The sequence below is a fragment of the Cataglyphis hispanica genome, chromosome 18, assembly GCF_021464435.1.
Source record: "Cataglyphis hispanica isolate Lineage 1 chromosome 18, ULB_Chis1_1.0, whole genome shotgun sequence".
Classification (NCBI taxonomy): Eukaryota; Metazoa; Arthropoda; class Insecta; order Hymenoptera; family Formicidae; genus Cataglyphis; species Cataglyphis hispanica.
The window spans coordinates 1,961,153-1,980,765 of NC_065971.1; the positions used below are offsets into that span (position 1 = coordinate 1,961,153).

Genomic DNA, 19,613 nt, shown 5'->3' on the forward strand with positions numbered 1-19,613 from the left:
GAATGAATGAGAATATGAAGAAATTATGATTGATTTTCTGATGATGAGGACAGTTAATTTCTCTCTTTTATGATATTTTATATCTAGTCTTAACTATATCTTTGTTATAAGTAAATTTTATAATTTAACGTAGAATTGAAGTTATGGGAGTGTATTATATAAAAATTTATATTATAAAATTAAAAATGTATTTTTTTATATTTAAAATTAAAAATTTTAAATATAAAAAAACATCAATAAATAAAAAATTTTGAACACCGTATTGATAAATAGAACATTCTTTATAAAAGATGATTTAAAAAATAATATTCATAGAAAAAATAATGCCATAGAAAAATAAAAATCTAAAATATTAAAATATTAAAAAAATCTAAAATATAAAAAGAAAAATTATTTTTTAATATTCTTTTTAAATCATCATTGAATGATAAATTTCAATAAAATTCACAATTATCTATTACCATACAATACATCTTTTTCAAATGGCCACAAAGCTTAAATTTTATCGCTCACCCAATACGTGACATGTCCCAGTTGCTTGGTTCACTTTGTGCATGTACAAACCAGTTTTGATGCATCGCAAATACTTTCTGTTGAGGCTACTATCGCCGTTAATATTTGCGTTTCTGGTTTACGACTCTGACAATTTTCTATATCTGCTATCCGAAATACTTTCCAATGACATTGGGATATGTCAGTCGCACATGTTACGGGCGAATGATATCTCCGAAATAATTCGTCACAGAAATTAGCTACCGGCACAAATTGCTTCCTTCTTTTCGAGATTGTTATATTATGAAATAATTATAAGCGGAAAAAAAGAGGGAAATTGGTTAATTCCATAACACTTATAATACAATCATTATTAGAATAACTAGCTCATCAGATTAAAAAACCACAAGTCCATTAAATTAAGTTTCACTAAATATGTATTTCAACGGTACAATTTGTGTTGTAATAATATAATAACTTTCAAGGAAAAATTAAAATGTGGCTAAGAATAAATTGTTTGTGACCTTACGGTATATTTTACGGTAACTATATAAGATATACAATAAATTTTTAATTGATTATTGTTTAATTGATTATCATCTTGTCTCTGATTAGAAACATTAATAAAATAAAATATCATAAATAAAATAAAATAAATATATTCCTTTTTAATTTAAGTCTATTATATTAATATTACTTATTATATTTTTAAAGTTAAACAACCTAGAGAAATTTCAATATATAACACTGCTTTTAGTTTCGCGAAATGGAAAAGTCGGCGGTTCTTGTCTCCCGCACGACTATATGATAAATTATAGTCAAGGCGTAACTAGGTTACGTTGGAATGTTGAATGAACCTCTTGCTCCTCCATGGGTATCAAGAGCTCAGAAGAAATGAGGTAAAAATCAGAGACGTACACGTTATATTTTGTATTCGTCAACGGAGGCACGTCAAATCTTTGACGCGGCAGCGGAAAAAAATTCTCCGCGTGAAATCCTGTTTCCTCGAAAGTCCCTTACATGCGTGTGCGTATGATCGGCTTTTCGGCAGCGAACGCGTAAGCCGGTCATGCACCTCAACCTACCTACGTATCATCTTCCATTAGTGGGTCAATGGAATTCATCCGGTCCACTCGTCTCGGCTTGGCCCACCCGATCAACAGTTTGGTCAACTCATACTGCAAGATGATGCCTCCAGAATCTTGATATTGATGCGACCTATTTACTTTTGGACTCAATTCAGATCAATTTGATTAATGCTACTTCCAAAACTCGTTTATACGCGAACAATAATTTTGTGTACCAAAAACATATAAAGTAACAAAATCTAGTGTGTCAATTTTTTGTAACTTGTGTAAAAATATATTAAAATTTTGTAATACAATATAAAAAAGAGACGTAATAACTGTAATATATTTTAATAAGATTTTTTTTATGTCTCGAGAGAAAAATTGTCTGTAGCAAAATTGGGAAAAATAAAAGACACATTGCATAGATAATGCATAGATAATATATGACGCAGTTATCTTCACATTAATCATTATTACATTACAAAATTATTTGAAAATATCATTAGCGAAATGAAGACGATATGTCTAGCTGTCACTTAATACATTGCAAGTTAAACATGGATTAAATGCATCGTAGTTACTGACTCAAATAATGGGAACACCTTCACTAGAAATCTATCCAGTGAAAAGCTTGAGAAACGCGATCGACGAGTTAAATGCAACAACATAATGCTTATTTTGATTTATAATATTTTATTTCCAATATTTGATATATAATATTTATATTATTATATTTATTAATATAATATAATATGATATAATATAATATGATATAATATAATATAATATAAATAATATAATATAATATAATATAATATAATATAATATAATATAATATAATATAATATAATATAATAATATAATATAATTTGATATATTATCCAAGCATAAAGATAAAGATCGTCACACTTCAGAGATTGTAAACATAATTTCCGTAGACATTACGGGTTACGTTGTTTCACAAAGTAAAAGTACATTGTTTAATCATAAATGACTTTTTTTTTTGATATTATTTGCGTCGACACAATTTTTTGCTCATTATAATAATGCTTACGCATAATGTGGAATTTACTATTATGCTTTAACACAATGTTATTTCAATGTACCAATAAGAAAACGTGTTGTATGTATGGCGTGTGCGAAAAAAGCTATTCATTTGTGATTCATTTATGAATGCCTACAATCAGGATCTAAAAGTGTGTTTCCATTATATATGCTTACATAAAATTTAAAAAAATTAATTAATTTATTATTAAATTAAATATAAATATTAATTGCCTGACGATTTATCGCTACCATTTTATCCTAAAAAGGTTTTGATAAATGTGAAAATACTTTCTTAATCGCCGTTATTGCTGATTATAATATTATATTTTAATACAAAAAATGTAGTATCCGAGAGGTGCCAGAGAAATTTATATCTTTAAGAATATTTCTTTATTTAGAGTTTGGTAAAAAAAATATTCTTATTTTATCTCTACTTGACAAATATACACAGATTACATGCAAATAAACTACAATTTAAAAAATATATATAAATAATTTAATCTAAAAATGATTTTTATATTTACAACTAAACATAGTGTACAATACATATTTTTATTTAACTAAATTTTATTATTAATACTTCAATTTTGCAATTAATTGAATCTAAATGACTTCAATGACATATTAATATTTATAACTATAATATACTACTAATAATATTTCAATTCTAGTTTAGTGTTTTAAATGCCCATTCATTACGTCGACATATATAAGGAAGTTGAACTATATTTTCACCGGAACACGTAGCAGACGTACATATAATTTTATATAAATGGCCGACTATGCGACAATTCAACTATGTACTTTCTTGCGAGAAAATGTCTTGCCATCATCATCTTTCGAAGAAGTGAACTGCGACTAATAGTTCATAAATGACTGTTAACTTTTTAATATAAAATTGATATTCCGTGCCAGTACATAACACACGTTATTTATAGCTTAATTGTATCTCACAATCTCACATGTTTATCACATGTGATGTAGAAAAATTAATAAAACGTTCTTTAGAGACCATAGAATCTTGCGAAATATATAATAAATGTAAAGCAAACCTTTATGTAATTTGATACAAGTTATTGAAGTCTCATCTTTGCGTAAGCGTATTGCATCTGGATATTTGTATCAAAAACACAATCTTGGAATTTCAGTGAAATTAAGGATTATATACTCAACCATAAACGCGATAGTACACAAATGCGGAGTATTTTGTATTTATAATAGTGTTAGATAGAAGACGTATTAGAAACTCTTTAACGCTGAAAACAAGAATGGATGTGACATTTGGACTCGATGGAAACAGCGTGTCTCGCCAGGTCGCTGTTTGCATATTTATGTATCTGACCAGATCTTCGGCCAGGAGCCCAACGGAGTCTTACACGTGCGCGCCTATATAACCACAGGTCTGGTCGGTTGCAGTCCAAGAGGAGACGATAATGACCTTCCACGGAGGAGCTCGCCAAAGAAGGAGGAGTAGGAGGGCATTTGACACACTTGACGCTCAGGTGAATTGTAAGCGAGAGGCTCGTGGTTAGTGCGAAGTGAGAAATTGAACGGTGCGCGTCTCGACGGAGGAGAGTGAGACAGAGAAAAAGAAAGGTAAAAAAAAGAAACAAGATAGATTGAAAGATGTAACACGTGACGACAGTCACGAGCGTATCAGTAGCATGATACTTGACGTCTGCGATGCAACGTGATTGCAACGGCAGAGTCTGCCGATTGTACATCGCGCCGAATTGCCGAGGAGGCTCTCGCGCGGAGAAGAGGATTGTGGTCGTCAAGGGGTGGGAGAAGGTCAGGTTTTCGGCTACGAAAAAGGAGGGAGGGTCGAAATCTCCAATAAGTAGAAAGAGCACGTGATGATCGCGGGTAGATACCAAAGAATTCGTGTACATACGTGAACGAAGTGAACGATGACAAATTCACAAAATGTAAAGTGCGCCGGTTTCAGTTACTAGATAAGTAATTGGCCAGTGCTACCGTCGGTGGTGTACATTCAGAGCGTGCAGTGCTTCCGGTACGCTACCTCATATTTCTGGTCATATACGTAAAAACCGAGTCAAATATAAAATATAATAACATTAAACGTTAGTCAATCTCGGCAGAAGTGCTATCGAAGATGCATTGGGGATCGACCTTGTTCCTGTTATACCTCTCCATAACATTATCATACTCGAATCTGTTCAGTATCGAGAAACTCAAGTTGTATGCGAAGATCCTGAAGCTCGATAAGTTAAACGTCAACGAAACGGGAAACGAGCTCTGGCACGGACTCTTCAGGGACTGCGACAAGAGAGTGACGTTTTCCTGCATACAAAAGAATGCGTATACGTACCTTGACAATGCGTTCATCGAGAGAGATAATATCACCGTTTTCGACGGTCTGATTCTTACGAGGAATAACGTTACCTACGATACGTGTCCTAAAACAGAAAATCCAAGCGATGTTCGTGAGAATCTCGTTGATGATGTCGACACGGACGACTGCGAAAACAAAACGGCCGAGGAAGAAAGGGAGCAAGGACGAAAGTTCGGGGATGAATCACCACTCGAAGAAATCACGAACGCTCTACGACAGAAAACAGTGAAATTTTTATCGACGCGAAATTACGAAATTCAACTTCCGCAGTTCTTTTTTCATGGCGCGACTGTAAAGATAAGCCCGCGCGAGATAGACGAGAATGGAGCTCTTCTCAGAGTAGATTTCGCAGATCAAGAAATAGCACAAGAAGAGGGACGAATCTTCTTTAAAAAAATCAGTAAGTATCGTTGACAATCGATAAAAGCACGTGATACTTATAATATTGACAAATTAATATTTATAATTGTTTTATGAAGACAAAAATTGCAATTATAAAATTTATAATTAATTAATATTTAAGATTTACAATTTAATATTTTGTTTTATTTTAGAAAAATTCATACAGAATAGATTGTTAACCAGCTTCTTGGCGCTTCTCTTAATTATCAAGCTAATTAAAGTGAAGTTCCTGTTTGTCATTCCGTTCCTTTTCGGTGTGGGCGCTACGAAGAAGCTTTTCCTGAAACTGCTACTGTTCTTCATTCCTGCGTTCGCGCACATTTTCAAGCTCTGCTCCAGCTACTATTCGTCTTACGCCACCAAGTATCATCATCATCATCATCAAGTATGCGAATGTTTTCCTTTCTCTTATCTCATTTTTTAAAAATATATATAAACTATTTTCCTTCAAAATCTTTCTTTCAGATAGCGCATCATCATCATCACGTGCCAGTTCCGGTACCTGTCCCATCTTATTACGACCATCATCCTCATCGCGATGACTTCGACGGTTACGATTACACTCACCCTCACGTTCAATACCGGAAAGATATGGAAGAGTTGAAAGAATGGGGCATCGAACCTTACGATGAGCTCTACGAAGAGTCCAGTCAACACTTAAATCGCGTGGTCCCAGCTCCAGGCGCAGCTCCCGGTCTCGTGTATCCAGGTTCGTACGGATTGCCGTAACACACGTCAAGAAGGTAGAATCAATTGCATCATCTTATCTAGATAATTCAATGACAGCTGGCGCGCATAACTTGGCCTACTCCGGATATCTCAACGACATTAAATACAATCGACGGCCCGCAGCGCAGCCAACTGCCGCTGTACTTTCGGTAAATCCCGTCAGTCTCGTATCCGGTACGAAGACATCGGTGAAGAATCCTTATACCGTGTTCGCGCCGAACGTACGACCGAGTCATCAGAGACTCTTGACACCCGTCGCAGCCGCCAAGAGCTCGTCTGTATCGATCTCGCGACAAGATACGGACGACGAGTATTTCGGGCCGATCATCGAACGGCTAGACGTGATCTTCGGGCAACTGAGATTCTACGAAGAGACGTGCAAGGAGATGCTCGTCTGCAGTATGTACAAGAACCCGGCGAGCTACTCGCCGCACAGCAATCTCGTGTCAAACGAGCTTTCCAGGTATGAGAAACGCGATAGCTACGTGCTCATTGATTGAGTGCTACCTTATTGATTAAATCACTACGTATCACAAAGAGAAAGGTGGAGATCGCTCGCGTGCTCTAAATCACGTTAATCGGGTCATGTTGGCTTTGACTCTCTCCCTCTCTCTCTCTCTCTCTCTCTCTCTCTCTCTCTCTCTTTTTTATCACATTGCACCTTTTTCTCAATGCCACGATTGTGAATTCGCGTGCTGTAGACTTATCTACTTTTACATTGCGTTTGGTATTCCAATATCAATAAGTGTGAGCTATAAAATGCTTTCACCAAGATAGCTATGCAACGAACTAGAAAATTCTCCTTGTATCCGCGTTCGTTTGTTGACTAACTAGCTTATGCACGATTATAGCCTTTCAAAAATCAATTCTCTAATTAGGTTTTTTAAATTGATGGCTTATGTCAAATTATCCCAATAATGAGCAAGAAAAATAATACGAATCAGGCATGGCTTAAAATGTGCATGTCAATTAAGAAGCATAATTATTGCATTTTTCAGAAATATTACTGTTATGTTAATGTGAAATTAATTAATATAATTGCATATATTTTCAGAGATCCGCAGGAGCTCAAGAATAGCGTAACAGACAGTGCGTACAGCCAGAGATTTTATAGATACATGAACGCAGCCAGGCACGGTCAAGATGGTGGAGATTGCCTCAGCACATATCCTTGTAACAATAATACCGAATGAATGTCTTGTAATAAACGTGAAATTTATATCGACTCGTATTAATGCGATTAAGATATGGCAGATGTTATCCGTTGCATCTAGCATGCTGTTATTTGCTCAATAAGCTCGAAGAACTTACATCAGATAGATCAATGTTGTAAAGCGTATAATGTAATATCGATATAAAAAAGAGACCAACGGTACTGCCATGCATTAATTTATAAATATATAATTCATCAAATGCGCGAGAACTCATCTAATTTTCCTATTAGAAAATAAATTGAAGTGTTCTGCGGATAAATTCACTCGTCGCAAAAGTTTTAACGATTAATTTAATTATAAGAAATTGATCGGTAAGTTTGAATGAAATATTTATTGTGTAATTTATTGTGCAATTTTTCAAATTTAAGCGAATTTAGTGAGGAGTTTAATCAGTAGATTTTGTGATGATGTGTCAAAGTTTTTGAAGTCTATTGACACGTTGTCAGCAAGATCACTCCTCAGGGGTATTATTATTATGATAAATATGATTAAATAATAAGATTGATATGTCATTCTGGATTTTGTGGCATTTTATGGGTTAAATGTGGTTTATAATTTTTAGGTAAATTTTGTAATTTAAAAAATGCACAGTATTTCAAAAAAAATTCTCTATTAATTTAGTTATGAGCTTTGAGATCAGATATTTGACAAATAAAAAAACATTTTTTCTTCTGTTACGTAACATATATAATATTGTACAACAAATAAATTTTTATTTTATTTCCTTGTAAAATAAAATAATTAACATTTTGTAGTAGCTTCATATTTTATATAATTGCATATACAATGACGTAAAAATGTTTAAATAATTGTATAATTGTATTGCAATAATTTAAAAACTTGTTGCGTAATGTTGCTTTCTGCATAAAAAAGATATGCATGTGATGCTATGTAAAAATTAGTTAAGAAAAATAGTGTTTACATGCATAATTTTATAAATATTATTTATTTCGCTAGAAAGATAACTAATCAGTCACTATTAAATATTCGGGTGCCATACCCAACAACTGTTACTTTCAATTTAACTTCATCTTAAATTTTCTAGATATAAAAGTATATCGAAGTATGATGTAAAAATTAAATAAATACTTTTGTAATTAGTTATATGGTCTAATTATATGTATGTGCTTTATGTGTAATAAAATATTAAGTCAATTTCTTTTATATATATATACATATTATCCTTATTACTCTAACATATTCGCGTTTGTGTTTATTACATTCTTAATGTAGCAATGAATTATTATATAAATAATTTAAATTACATAAAACAATTACATAAATAATCAAATAAAATGTTATATAATAAAATTTATAATAAATATTGGAGTAAATTTTATGAATATTTTCATGAATATTATTGATAAATTTCTCTTTAATATAATAAATATGTGAGTCAATAATAATAAGTCGCAGTTTGTGTCAGTTCTTTATCAATTCCTGTTTCTTAATCTGAGATAATATTAGTCTTAAAAATACTATAATTAATTTAATTCTATTATGATATCGCTATTTTTTTTCTTGTTAACAAAAATAAGACATTGTTAAATTCAGAAAAATTAAATATTATAAAAAAAAAGAAAAACTAAATGTATAAGATTTTTAGTATCATGACATATAATAAAATTACTAATAATAAATAGAAAAAAGAATTTATTTTCGTACTATATATAAATGAAATTACTTAAAAATTTGTTATCAAATAGTTTATAGTACACTTACTTTTCTTTTGTTTTTTTGCATTACAATTCAAAAAGTTTAAATAAAAATCAAGGATTTTCTGATTCGATATTTCAATATCTCGTAAATTTATAATTATCTTATATATATCTCTAAATTTAATAAAAATATAAATTTGTCTGTAACTTACATATAAATACATAGTAAAAAGATTTGTAAATTTTATCTGCTAATAAAAATTATGCTGTAAAAAAATCTAAGAAAATCATAAATTTATCGATACTGTTATGTAAATATAGTTTACATCAATATATTTATCTTGGTATCGTCTTCCGAGTGACATATTCTAAAAATGGAAGCACATTTCGGTATGGATGTCGAAATCAAAACCGTTCCAGAGGGACGAGAGGGCACTTATACTTTGTAAAAGCATCGACACCCTAGATAATAAGGCTTTCTTCTTTTCTTTCGGCCAGCCGGCAACACGTCCCTAATAAAAATTCATTCGACGTACGCGAATGCCATCGCCTATAAAACCCCGTTGACTTCGTTCGTACTGGCATTCGGTGTTTAGTCTCTAACCAATCGGTGATACCGTCATGAGACTCTTAACCACTTTTGTGTCAGTAATTCTTCTGGCTACCCTCAGTGGTGCACAACAAACAGAGACTACCGTCAATGTCTTGCAAAAAATTTATCACAGGTATGTTATAGTAATTAATTATTAACCTCCTCATATCTATAATTATTAAGAATTAATTGCATTAGGCAAATTCATAAATTGTTTGAATCACAACAGTTATATATAAAATCTTCTTAAATGCTTTGTTTCATGTACAAATTTCAAATGTTGCAGATGCGCAGATAGCGAATCCATGTTATCTTGTGTTAAACCAAAGGTGTTGGCTTACCTCACCGATGCTGCGAAACAAGACAGATTGGCAATTACGGAGAATTTAGCGGTGGTTAAATCCCGTGACGCGCCGGCAGATAATGCGGAAGATTACTCGCAATATGATGCCGCAGATCCAGCCAAGAGGAAACTCCTGCGAACATTGATGCTCGAGAAATTGGACGCGTATCTGTCGAGCCATCATCTTGAGGCTAAACTACCGGAAGCGATAACGGAATCGAACATTGTTCCTAGATCTTTAGTCGACAGTATGCCAAAGAGTCTTACCGTCCCTCTTAGTGATTCTTCTAATGAGCAAGGTAATCTAACAACAAATAGCATAGTCCATACAAATATTTGTATATATAATTTTCGTTTGACATATAAAACGCTTATAAAACAAAGAAAAATAAACGTAAAAAAATTATTCTTATAATGTAGTATTTCTTAAGAAGCATATTAATTTTATAAATTTTTGCAGGTCGTGGTTTTGTTAAGAAAGTGATGATACCATTTTTGCTTGGGCTCAAATTCAAAGCCACCGCTTTAGTACCCCTTGCTCTTGCTCTGATCGCCTTAAAGACGTGGAAGGCGCTAACTCTGGGTCTTCTATCGTTGGTCCTCAGCGGGGCGATGTTGATCTTCAAATTGACCAAACCGAAAGTCGCTTACGAACTTGTTCACTACGGTCATCCACCTGTCGAACATCCACCTCATTGGGACACCGCACCCCACGGACCTTACAGAGCCTACAGAAAATAAAACGACGTAGAACAAAATCGATTATTTCGTCATACGTATAGATTTATTTAATATTTATTGATTACACTAGTATGTGTGTATGTTCCGTCTGCGTTATTTAAATGTAATAAAAGTTTTCATATTTTCTCAATCGAATCTTTTGTGATTATTTTTATCTCTCTCAATCTTCTCTAATTTAATGTAACTCACATTCTTTTCCATGAAAATGCGATTGCAAAAATATTATCTAATATTAGAAGATGTAGAAAAATACGATTATAAAAATACTTTAAAATAGAAAAAGTGATAACATTTGTTACTACTTTTGTACGCCTTTTGTATTTTCGCATAAAATGCAATGTCAACTTAAAGAATAAAATACTTGAATTAATTATCAATAAACTTGATGAAATAAGTTAACACAGATTATATACAATAATATATAAGAATATACAATTATGTATAAATGTAAATAAAAAATAGAATAAAAAAATAAAAAATTATTTAAAAGAAGAGATTTTTATAATATAAAATTGTTAAAGCTCGACTTCTGCTAAAAACTATATTACATAACTATTAAGGGTTATTATGTCTATTAATTTATGTGATTTGTATTATTAAATATTTTCTTGTATTTTTATAAATATTTGCTATATTTCTCAAAAGAAACTAAAAAACATAAACATAATACAATATTCGCGTGCATTTTGCAGTTCAACAAACTTTTGTTATCACATATAAATTTGATTTGTCAACAGTATACAAACTAAGAACACACAAAAGAAATTGATTGATTGCACGAAAGATATTAATCGATATTTCGTCAGTTAGACGGCCTGAATGCTTATGCAAACTCGACCCAAAATTCCAGTTTCATTGTTAGGACAGAGAAGAAGTCGGGCAGGACAAAAGTGTCTCTGATGGTACTCAATGTGCATTTTCGTGCGAGAAACTTGCACGCAACTCGCATCACTGATGTACCCTCGTGCTATTTTCCTTAAGCTCGATCGGGAGCTACAGTTTAATAAGGTCTAACAGAGTGAAATTGGTAGTTCTGGGAGAGGATAATGGCATAAGGAAAGAGAACATAGACAGAACGGAATGTTGTGTAGAAAGTCATGATCATGGTATGAATGAATGATTGATTCAATGTCAATGTTACGGTGACTTTGATGTCAAGGATAAAGGAATCTTACGTTTGTATATGACTCCTGGTTACTTGCTATAAATAGAAGAATAATTAAAATAAAATAAATAGATTTTATAATCTATTCCTGTTTAATTATTTTTTCTAAGTTTTATAAAAAAATTGTCGACATTTAATTCTGTTATTAATTGCTAATATAAATTGTAAATAATGAATAAAACAACAAGTTAATTAACACTATTATCCCTTATTATTTCAAAATAGAAATTAATTAATTAATCTGATTATTAATTTTTTATTTTTAAAAATTTATTAAAAACTTTATAAGTAGTTTATTGAAAATTTTATAAAAATAATTTATCTCTCCTATAGGTGAAATTTTAATTTTCTACAATTGTTAATGCTTTATAATATTCCACAAAGTCTTTGACATAGACTGATTTTTTTTCCCTTTAATGTTTTAATAACTTTTTAATTCTATTCGTTTTCGTGTCACGGCGAACTAAGATCAATTATAAAATCCGGTTGCGTTCGTTATCAAAAATTTAATTTCAGGCCATGCGTTAAAAAATATTTCACGAACGTTTATCGTCGCAAGTAGGTCTTCCGATATCGTCGGTAGAAAGCAAACTGCTACTCATTAATCATAGATTCCGTCGAGTTTTATGATCCAAAAGTATGACCTATTGGCATATTGGCGGGACCGCTACCCCGATTTGACGTCGCGTGCAGAGTGTCGCGCGATCTCACGCTCGCACGGTCTATCCTCCCTCATCAGGTAGTCGCGGCATGATCCACGACCGAGGCCTCAATAATCGAAGACCATACTGAACGAAAAGAAAATCCACACGCGGACGGAAGTGGGGGAGTGTTCGAGAGCGCCGCTACGCGACTCTTCGACGTGCATTGTACGATTCGACAAGATAGGCCTTCGTATAAATACCGTACTGCCCAACCCATTGGCATCAGTCGTCGTGTTGCGATCGTCCTCATTCATTATCCACAAATCGGTTGTACAACGCGAACCTTCCTCACGAGTCATCACAAACGGATATCATTGACTGCCAGCGCCATGAAGTTCTTCGTTCTGTGCGCCCTATTCGCGTTGGCCGTCGCGCAACCAGCCAAGAATGAGAACTGGAAGAATGCCATGGACGAGATGGTTGATCGATCCAGATCCGAATGCTCGCAGAAGAGCGACGAAATTGCTTGCATGAAATTCAAGGTGTTTAATTTGCTCGACCAAATCTTCAGCAAGGATAACTTCAAGGTAGGTATCAGTAACGTTGGTAGTGGTTTTTTGAAGCTATTCACGCAGCTTTCATATATTTATTCAATTAAAATTCTGTAAATTTATTTACTGTCGCGTTATACATTATGCGATCCTTTTTAATACGATATTTTGCTTTAATAAATTCGCTGATATTCATTATCTCGACTTATTCAGGTGTCCGAAACGATGGAGATTACACGCAACTCGCACCCTGCCGAGGAAGTATCCGCTCGCAGCGAGAGTTCCTTCCTTGACACTGTACAATCCTACTTGGCCTCTCACGATGTGACCTTCAAACTGCCACTAGACTCCACCGTGAAGGTGAGCTCGCGCAATATCGAGGACGATCAGCTCACCTTCGACGTCAAGTTCGGCCAAGGCCGTGCCGTCGATGAGGCCCGCAAGTCCAAGCTGAAGAAGGTCGTCATCCCTATTCTCGTCTTCGTCCTCCTGAAAGCGATGACTTTGATCCCCTTGGCCATCGGTATACTTGGCTTGAAGGCCTGGAACGCCCTGCAGCTCTCGTTCTTCAGCTTTATCGTGTCCGTCGGCATGGCCATTTTTCAACTCTGCAAAAAGATCGCCGCTGACTCCCACGCTGCGCCCATCGCTCACGGACCTTGGGAGTACCAAGCTCAATACAGATCCTTCCAAGATCAGGATCAGATCTCTTCGTCGCAGCTCGCGCACAATCTCGCATACTCCGCCCATGCGCAATCCTAATGTTACTATCGGCCTGATGACGCTTTTGTAAAATATTTAGTTTCCTATTTGTATTATTTATTTAATAAACTATTATTGCAAGTCATTTTTAATATTATAACGTGTCTATTTGAAAACCTGCTTTCCCAACAATACTTTAATACTGCCTTTTAATAATAAAATTTATTCAAAAAGAAAAAGAAAAATATTAAATAGTTAATCTATTTAATAAATTATTATTGAAAGTTATTTTGTACTATATCCATTTGAAAACCTGCTCGACGTCACTTGTCATACAATAATAGAATTTACTCAAAAAAAAGAATAGAAAATTAAAAAATAAATATGTAAAAAATTCTGTCTTAAAAAATGCAATTGTGTAAAGATATTTATGAAAGTAACTTTTTACAATTTTTATTAATTAAATTAAAATTAGAGAAAAAAGTTTACTTATGTGTAAAAAGATAGATTTAAGCTCTGCCATATGCTTGCATTTTCTTTATCATTAAAACGTGAATTCCTTCACAAGAAAAATTCCTTTTTGAAGAAAAATGTTGCATATAAATTACACTCTACATAATAATCTTGTATAATTTGTTTTTATTTTATTTTGTGTATGTTTTTTTTATTTATAAAAATAAAAGGTTAAATTAAATTTTATATTTTTATATATACATATAGATATGTATATTTATATATTATATTGCAACTTTGATTGATTTGAGATAACATAAGAGAGAAAACTTTTAAATTTATATATTCAAGATTTATGTAACAGATTTTCTTTTTTTTTATTTATATGATATATGATTTATGATAAATAATATAAGATATATGATTTATACGATTATTTTAAATTAGCATTTCTTTCTAAGCTTGCGAGAACATTCTTTGCAATCCAAATCAATCGAGAGATTCGTAAGATACGTACAGGAGACCTACATACAAATGTAATCACTTTCGTCTTTTACGAAAGTTAATTAAAAGTCAACACTTTGAAAGTCATTTCACTGTTTTAACATATTATGTGACTTGTATTTTTCACGAAAACAAGAAAACGTTATTTTAACCCTCACACAAAAAAGTAAGACAAAGTATCAATAAATTATGAATATAAAATAAATTGTTATATTAAATATTAAATTATAATTTTAAATTATATAAAAGATATTAAATTTAAGTTGTAAAAAATGTGGCAAAAAGTTGAAAGCATTAAGTGCAATTTTAAAGAGAGAGAATAAGATAGTTAATATAATAAAAATTAAAGTAAATAAGAATTGATAAGTAAATAAAATCTTAATTTCATACTTACAAATCCATTTAACTATAACAATAATTAACTAAAGATAATTATAGCTAAAGCTTTATGCAACAAGAATGTAATAATTATAATTTTTTACACTTTCAACTATTTGCTATCTTAACTACAAAATCTAAACTCCTAATATATTTAACAAATACCACAATATTGTTATTATTATTTATTATTATTATTTTAAGAAAAAAAAATATAAAAAATCAGAAACATTAAAAAAAATTGTATTAAAGAGAGCAAATATATAGCATCACACAAAAATAAAGTAACTTCCAAAAAATAAAACAATTTTGTGTGTGTTTGTATATTTGTGAATTTTATGAACTTTGTATGAAATTTATGAATTAATATTCAGGCCAAATTTATTTTACATTATACAAGAAAGAAAATAAAAATGTAGCATAAACTTGTGTATCCAACATTTTATAAGAAAGAAATTCCATTTCTATCATTATAATAAAATTTACACACTTGCTTTTTTTTGCACAATCCTTGTGATTTATGACGTTGTACGCCAAGCTTATAATACCATAATCGCAATGCGTAAATCACTGTAATCATCAGAAAACAATGTAAAAACCCAGCATGTCATATAGAGGCATCGCATGTGCATCCCTTTAAATTGCTATACGATGCTTGCGGTTTTCAAGAATATTACAGGGATGACAGTTACTCAATCTGTTAATCTCGTGATTATAGAAGGCATGCGGGCCGCTAAACGGCAGTTTACGACGAGCAGGATAGGAACGCAGGCGAAAAGAGATGCGAGACGCAAGTTCCGTTTCCTGCATGCGCCGCATGCCATCGTGTACGACGTACGCGTCGCGTAACAATCGACACGTATATACCGCCCGCGTGCATTTGCCTGACAAGTGAATGGACGGAGAGATAGCTCGCGGGGGTTCGACGAAGGGGGTGATGGTACGACGCTCTATGCCAGTGAAATTTGAATAATTTCCCTTCGATCGTCGATTCCCGGCATGCGTGACCGAATAACATAGTTTCAAGGGGAACAAATTAAATAAAAGGGGCAGGCCACTCCTCCGTCAGTCGCAGTTCGATCATCGGTCGCTCGCACGATCGATCGCTTTTATTGACACGCGATACCGCGCGGACGGTGAGTGAGGAACTACGAAAAAAAAAATAACAAAATATTTTCTATAAAATATCGAAGAAAGGAAAAGGATCCCGATATGCGATTGATAGCATCGATAGGCGCGATCGTTCTGTTGATTGGATCTTGCGCGGCCAATCATGACTTCTTAACGAACTCCTTAAATGAGTGTGTAAAGGCGGAATCATGGATATCCTGTCTGAAGCATCAAGTTTTGAATTGTCTCGATGACAAGTTGGGAACTACCACTGAAGCGAGATCGCTCGAAACTGTCGACGAGGCGATTGTTGCCAGAAGCATCAAATATATGAAGAGTTTCGATTATGGGATCGATTTACCCTTCGTCGATGCCAGTTTAAAGTATAGACCCAGCAGAAGTTTGATCGATCTTGATGTCGAATTCAAGGATAACGACGTAGCCACCAATCAAGCGCGAGGACTCTTGAAGAAAAAGCTTTTACTACCGTTCTTGCTACTGCTGAAATTAAAGTTGAAAGCTCTAATGCCCATTTTTGTCGCCATTATTGGATTAAAGGCGTTAAAAGCTCTTGTCCTGTCGAAGCTTGCTCTTCTCGTCGTGATCGGATTTGTCGCTCTGCAATTCTTTAAAAAAGGTGGCATGATGATGCCGACAGGTGTGTACTTGTATCTCTAATGCTTTATATCAAGAGAATCGTGTAACTTTTTATATTATATTTTTTTTATATTTAATACTTTTATTTATATTTATTACTGTATTATGAATAGGCGTGCAATTATTTTACGTTACAATTTCTGCAATAATTTTACTTTCTCTGTTTACTTTAATAAAAATTGTGTTTAATTTTCTCATAAAGATATTAAATATTAATTTCTAAATAATTTTAATATATAATAATTTAATAAATAATTAATATTTAATAATTTTAAGAAAAATTCTATAAACATTTCTGTTCAATTTTAAAGACAAATATGTCTTTTAATTATTGCATGCAAAAAATTGCACATATGAATTGTTATTTTTTTATTCAATAAAATATTATCAATAAAACTTTCGATCGTAGGAATGTCCATAGAACCGGCATCAACATATGGTGCTCCACCTATGCCCTCGACGACGTCGAGCTACGACCCCATCAACACGTGGGACGGCAACGGCCCGTATTCCCGCGTTTGGACGCCGACCAATGGTGTTGAAGCCCAAAATCTTGCTTACAGTTATTATTCACCCGGTAGTAGCTCGGGCTCATACAACTCGGCAGGCGCCTCTTCGTCGTCCTCGTCCTCGTCCTCAAGCGGTTCGACGAATTACAATTAAAGTCGTTCTAATACCCGACTCCGATGACGCATCGATCGCCTGATGTTGCCCTCGAATGAATTCTCTCGATCACACGTCGGCAAATAAGACACGACCAAAGAAACGCCAAATAATTACAAATCAAATAATTACAATAGATCGCGATCGATGCTGACAAAACGTCAATTTTGTTATTGAGAGTTCCGCATTTAAAGACTGTCGACTCCGCGTCGGCTGTAATCGTAGAACTGTTTTGTCGTTAACAAAATCTGCTTTTAGCTCGATATCGAATTGTTTTGTTGTTAACAAAACTTGTCTTCGGCTCGATATCGGATTAATTTGTTTGAGGAATTTGTTGCCTCAATTGAATTTTCGATAAAGTTTAAATATCCAAAATACATATTTATCTTTAGAGCCACAGCCAATATATTTATAATACGCGTCTGTGGCGAAAAAATTAAATTTAAATTATTTATAAAATTATTTACAAAATCTCGTCATTTCTCTTTGAGTGTATTACATATACGGCGAAAGATAATTAGCAGTCATCATTGTTACGTGCATAGAAATGTACAGGAGAAATATTCGCGATAATTATGATAATCGTCAATATATCGCCGAATATATTTGCGAGATAACGCGAAATTATCATTTCTTCGGCGATTCTTTTTTATTTTCCACATGTAACAGGATATTTATTTATTATTATTTTTGTATTTGTTAATATAAATAATCTCTTGTAAAATAAATTAAAATTTTGTACATATTTATATTTTCAATTATAATATTCCTATTAAAATTTCTTTAATATTTTCAAATATTAAACAAATATAATAAATATTATAAGAGATTGAAACTTAATATTTAAAAAACAATTATTTTTATTATTTTTTTAGATTAATCATATTGTTATATTTAAGTTCAACATAAGGTTTATCAAATTCTTAAGATATCTATTGTGCCATAACATATGTAAAGTCTACCATTCCCTAAAATAATATAATTGAAGTTCAAAGCATTTTTTAATTATTCGAAAGCATCAAATTCATCAAATTAATAAACTAATTGTAAATAAATTATATACATATAAATATATATATATATATATATATATATATATATATAATTATATACATATGTAAAACAAATAAAATTCTAATGCAAAACAAACTTCGAATAAATTAACAAAAAAAAAACATTGAGGTCTTAAAACTTTTACCAGTGTTATGTATGCTAAAAAGGAAAATTTAAAGTTTTCTAAAATAAAATTTGCAGTATTACATATGCATTATATAATAATGTAAACTAGATCATTATTACGCTGCACTCTTGGCTTTCATACATCATTTTTCTTAACTCACTGAGATTTTTTTTCGAAATATCGACAATCAGGGTAAAGGCACATGATAGCATCACGTAAGTCGCGTGATACGATAACATTCAGTATTTAATTGGCCTACGCTGACTCGAAAGAAAGAGAGATAAGTCAGGGGGAGAAAAAAATAAGCGAGAAAAAAAAGAGATGATCTTCTCTTAAGAAAAAGATGAAAATAGGGTCTCGGATGAAGGACACGCGCGTGACGTCTTTAAATACGTTCGATCCTGTCTACGGACAACGACGGCAACATATTCCACGATGCACGGTCATATGATTTGCTGCAGCGTCGCGCGACCACGTGGCCGTGCGCGACGCTATCGCGTGCCTCACGTGTCTGAGTTGTACGTACTACGCTACTACGTCCTATTCCACTTCCCAACCCCGCACTTGCTCCATTCATTCATAAATCGAGCGGCTTAATAATAGTTTTATGTAATTTTACGAGCGGCAATAATTTCGCAGAAAATCGACGTAGCGATGCGTGACAAAAAGAAATATCCAAAATTTGAGATCGCATATCCATTTGTGCATCTAATAGATGCGGTTGTCAGAATTTTTTATCTCTCAACAGGAGAAGTATATAGATATATATATATATATATATATATATATGATTAAATAATTTATGTCTGCATAATTTATATTAATTTTTGTAAAATTTAAAATTTATTATTAGTAACAAACATATCAATATTAGTTATTTTTAAATTCTTTTTAATACGCAGGTACTTTATATATAGATACAAAGCGCGATCAATTCTTGTTCTTTTCCTCTTTCGATATCT

At 32.7% G+C, this 19,613-nt stretch overlaps 5 protein-coding genes across 6 annotated transcripts in view; 4 read left to right on the forward strand and 1 right to left on the reverse strand.

Moving 5' to 3' along the window:
* LOC126856369 (sodium-coupled monocarboxylate transporter 1) overlaps positions 1–19,613 on the reverse strand; it is a 216,006-nt gene that overhangs the window by 67,921 nt on the left and 128,472 nt on the right. The gene's annotated exons all lie outside the window — the stretch shown is intronic.
* Positions 4,118–8,449, forward strand: LOC126856375 (uncharacterized). 2 transcript variants are annotated; one of them, XM_050604826.1, is made up of 5 exons: positions 4,118–5,365; positions 5,520–5,752; positions 5,833–6,076; positions 6,139–6,559; positions 7,151–8,449. In XM_050604826.1, exons 1-5 carry the CDS (start codon positions 4,726–4,728, stop codon positions 7,287–7,289), a joined length of 1,677 nt encoding a protein of 558 aa, XP_050460783.1. In that variant the 5' UTR covers positions 4,118–4,725; the 3' UTR covers positions 7,290–8,449. The 2 variants fall into 2 exon arrangements, with proteins under 2 accessions (XP_050460783.1, XP_050460784.1); XM_050604827.1 differs by having other exon boundaries at positions 6,154–6,559.
* LOC126856404 (uncharacterized) lies at positions 9,572–10,644 on the forward strand. The gene is made up of 3 exons (XM_050604870.1): positions 9,572–9,693; positions 9,847–10,202; positions 10,364–10,644. The coding sequence occupies exons 1-3, from the start codon at positions 9,590–9,592 to the stop codon at positions 10,642–10,644; spliced, it is 741 nt and encodes a 246-aa protein (XP_050460827.1). The 5' UTR covers positions 9,572–9,589.
* Positions 12,764–13,831, forward strand: LOC126856403 (uncharacterized). The gene is made up of 2 exons (XM_050604869.1): positions 12,764–13,040; positions 13,218–13,831. Exons 1-2 carry the CDS (start codon positions 12,843–12,845, stop codon positions 13,764–13,766), a joined length of 747 nt encoding a protein of 248 aa, XP_050460826.1. The 5' UTR covers positions 12,764–12,842; the 3' UTR covers positions 13,767–13,831.
* Positions 16,161–17,925, forward strand: LOC126856400 (uncharacterized). Its single transcript, XM_050604866.1, has 2 exons — positions 16,161–16,809; positions 17,218–17,925. Exons 1-2 carry the CDS (start codon positions 16,254–16,256, stop codon positions 17,469–17,471), a joined length of 810 nt encoding a protein of 269 aa, XP_050460823.1. The 5' UTR covers positions 16,161–16,253; the 3' UTR covers positions 17,472–17,925.

Bases quoted from the DNA above. Each gene is read 5' to 3' on its own strand.
- LOC126856375 (XM_050604826.1), top strand. From the start codon at position 4,726: ATGCATTGGGGATCGACCTTGTTCCTGTTATACCTCTCCATAACATTA. The intron at 5,366-5,519 runs GTAAGTATCGTT...GTTTTATTTTAG, and splicing joins AATCTTCTTTAAAAAAATCA to AAAAATTCATACAGAATAGA. The intron at 6,560-7,150 runs GTATGAGAAACG...ATATATTTTCAG, and splicing joins GTGTCAAACGAGCTTTCCAG to AGATCCGCAGGAGCTCAAGA.
- LOC126856404 (XM_050604870.1), top strand. From the start codon at position 9,590: ATGAGACTCTTAACCACTTTTGTGTCAGTAATTCTTCTGGCTACCCTC. The intron at 9,694-9,846 runs GTATGTTATAGT...CAAATGTTGCAG, and splicing joins TTGCAAAAAATTTATCACAG to ATGCGCAGATAGCGAATCCA. The intron at 10,203-10,363 runs GTAATCTAACAA...AAATTTTTGCAG, and splicing joins TGATTCTTCTAATGAGCAAG to GTCGTGGTTTTGTTAAGAAA.
- LOC126856403 (XM_050604869.1), top strand. From the start codon at position 12,843: ATGAAGTTCTTCGTTCTGTGCGCCCTATTCGCGTTGGCCGTCGCGCAA. The intron at 13,041-13,217 runs GTAGGTATCAGT...CGACTTATTCAG, and splicing joins TCAGCAAGGATAACTTCAAG to GTGTCCGAAACGATGGAGAT.
- LOC126856400 (XM_050604866.1), top strand. From the start codon at position 16,254: ATGCGATTGATAGCATCGATAGGCGCGATCGTTCTGTTGATTGGATCT. The intron at 16,810-17,217 runs GTGTGTACTTGT...TTTCGATCGTAG, and splicing joins TGGCATGATGATGCCGACAG to GAATGTCCATAGAACCGGCA.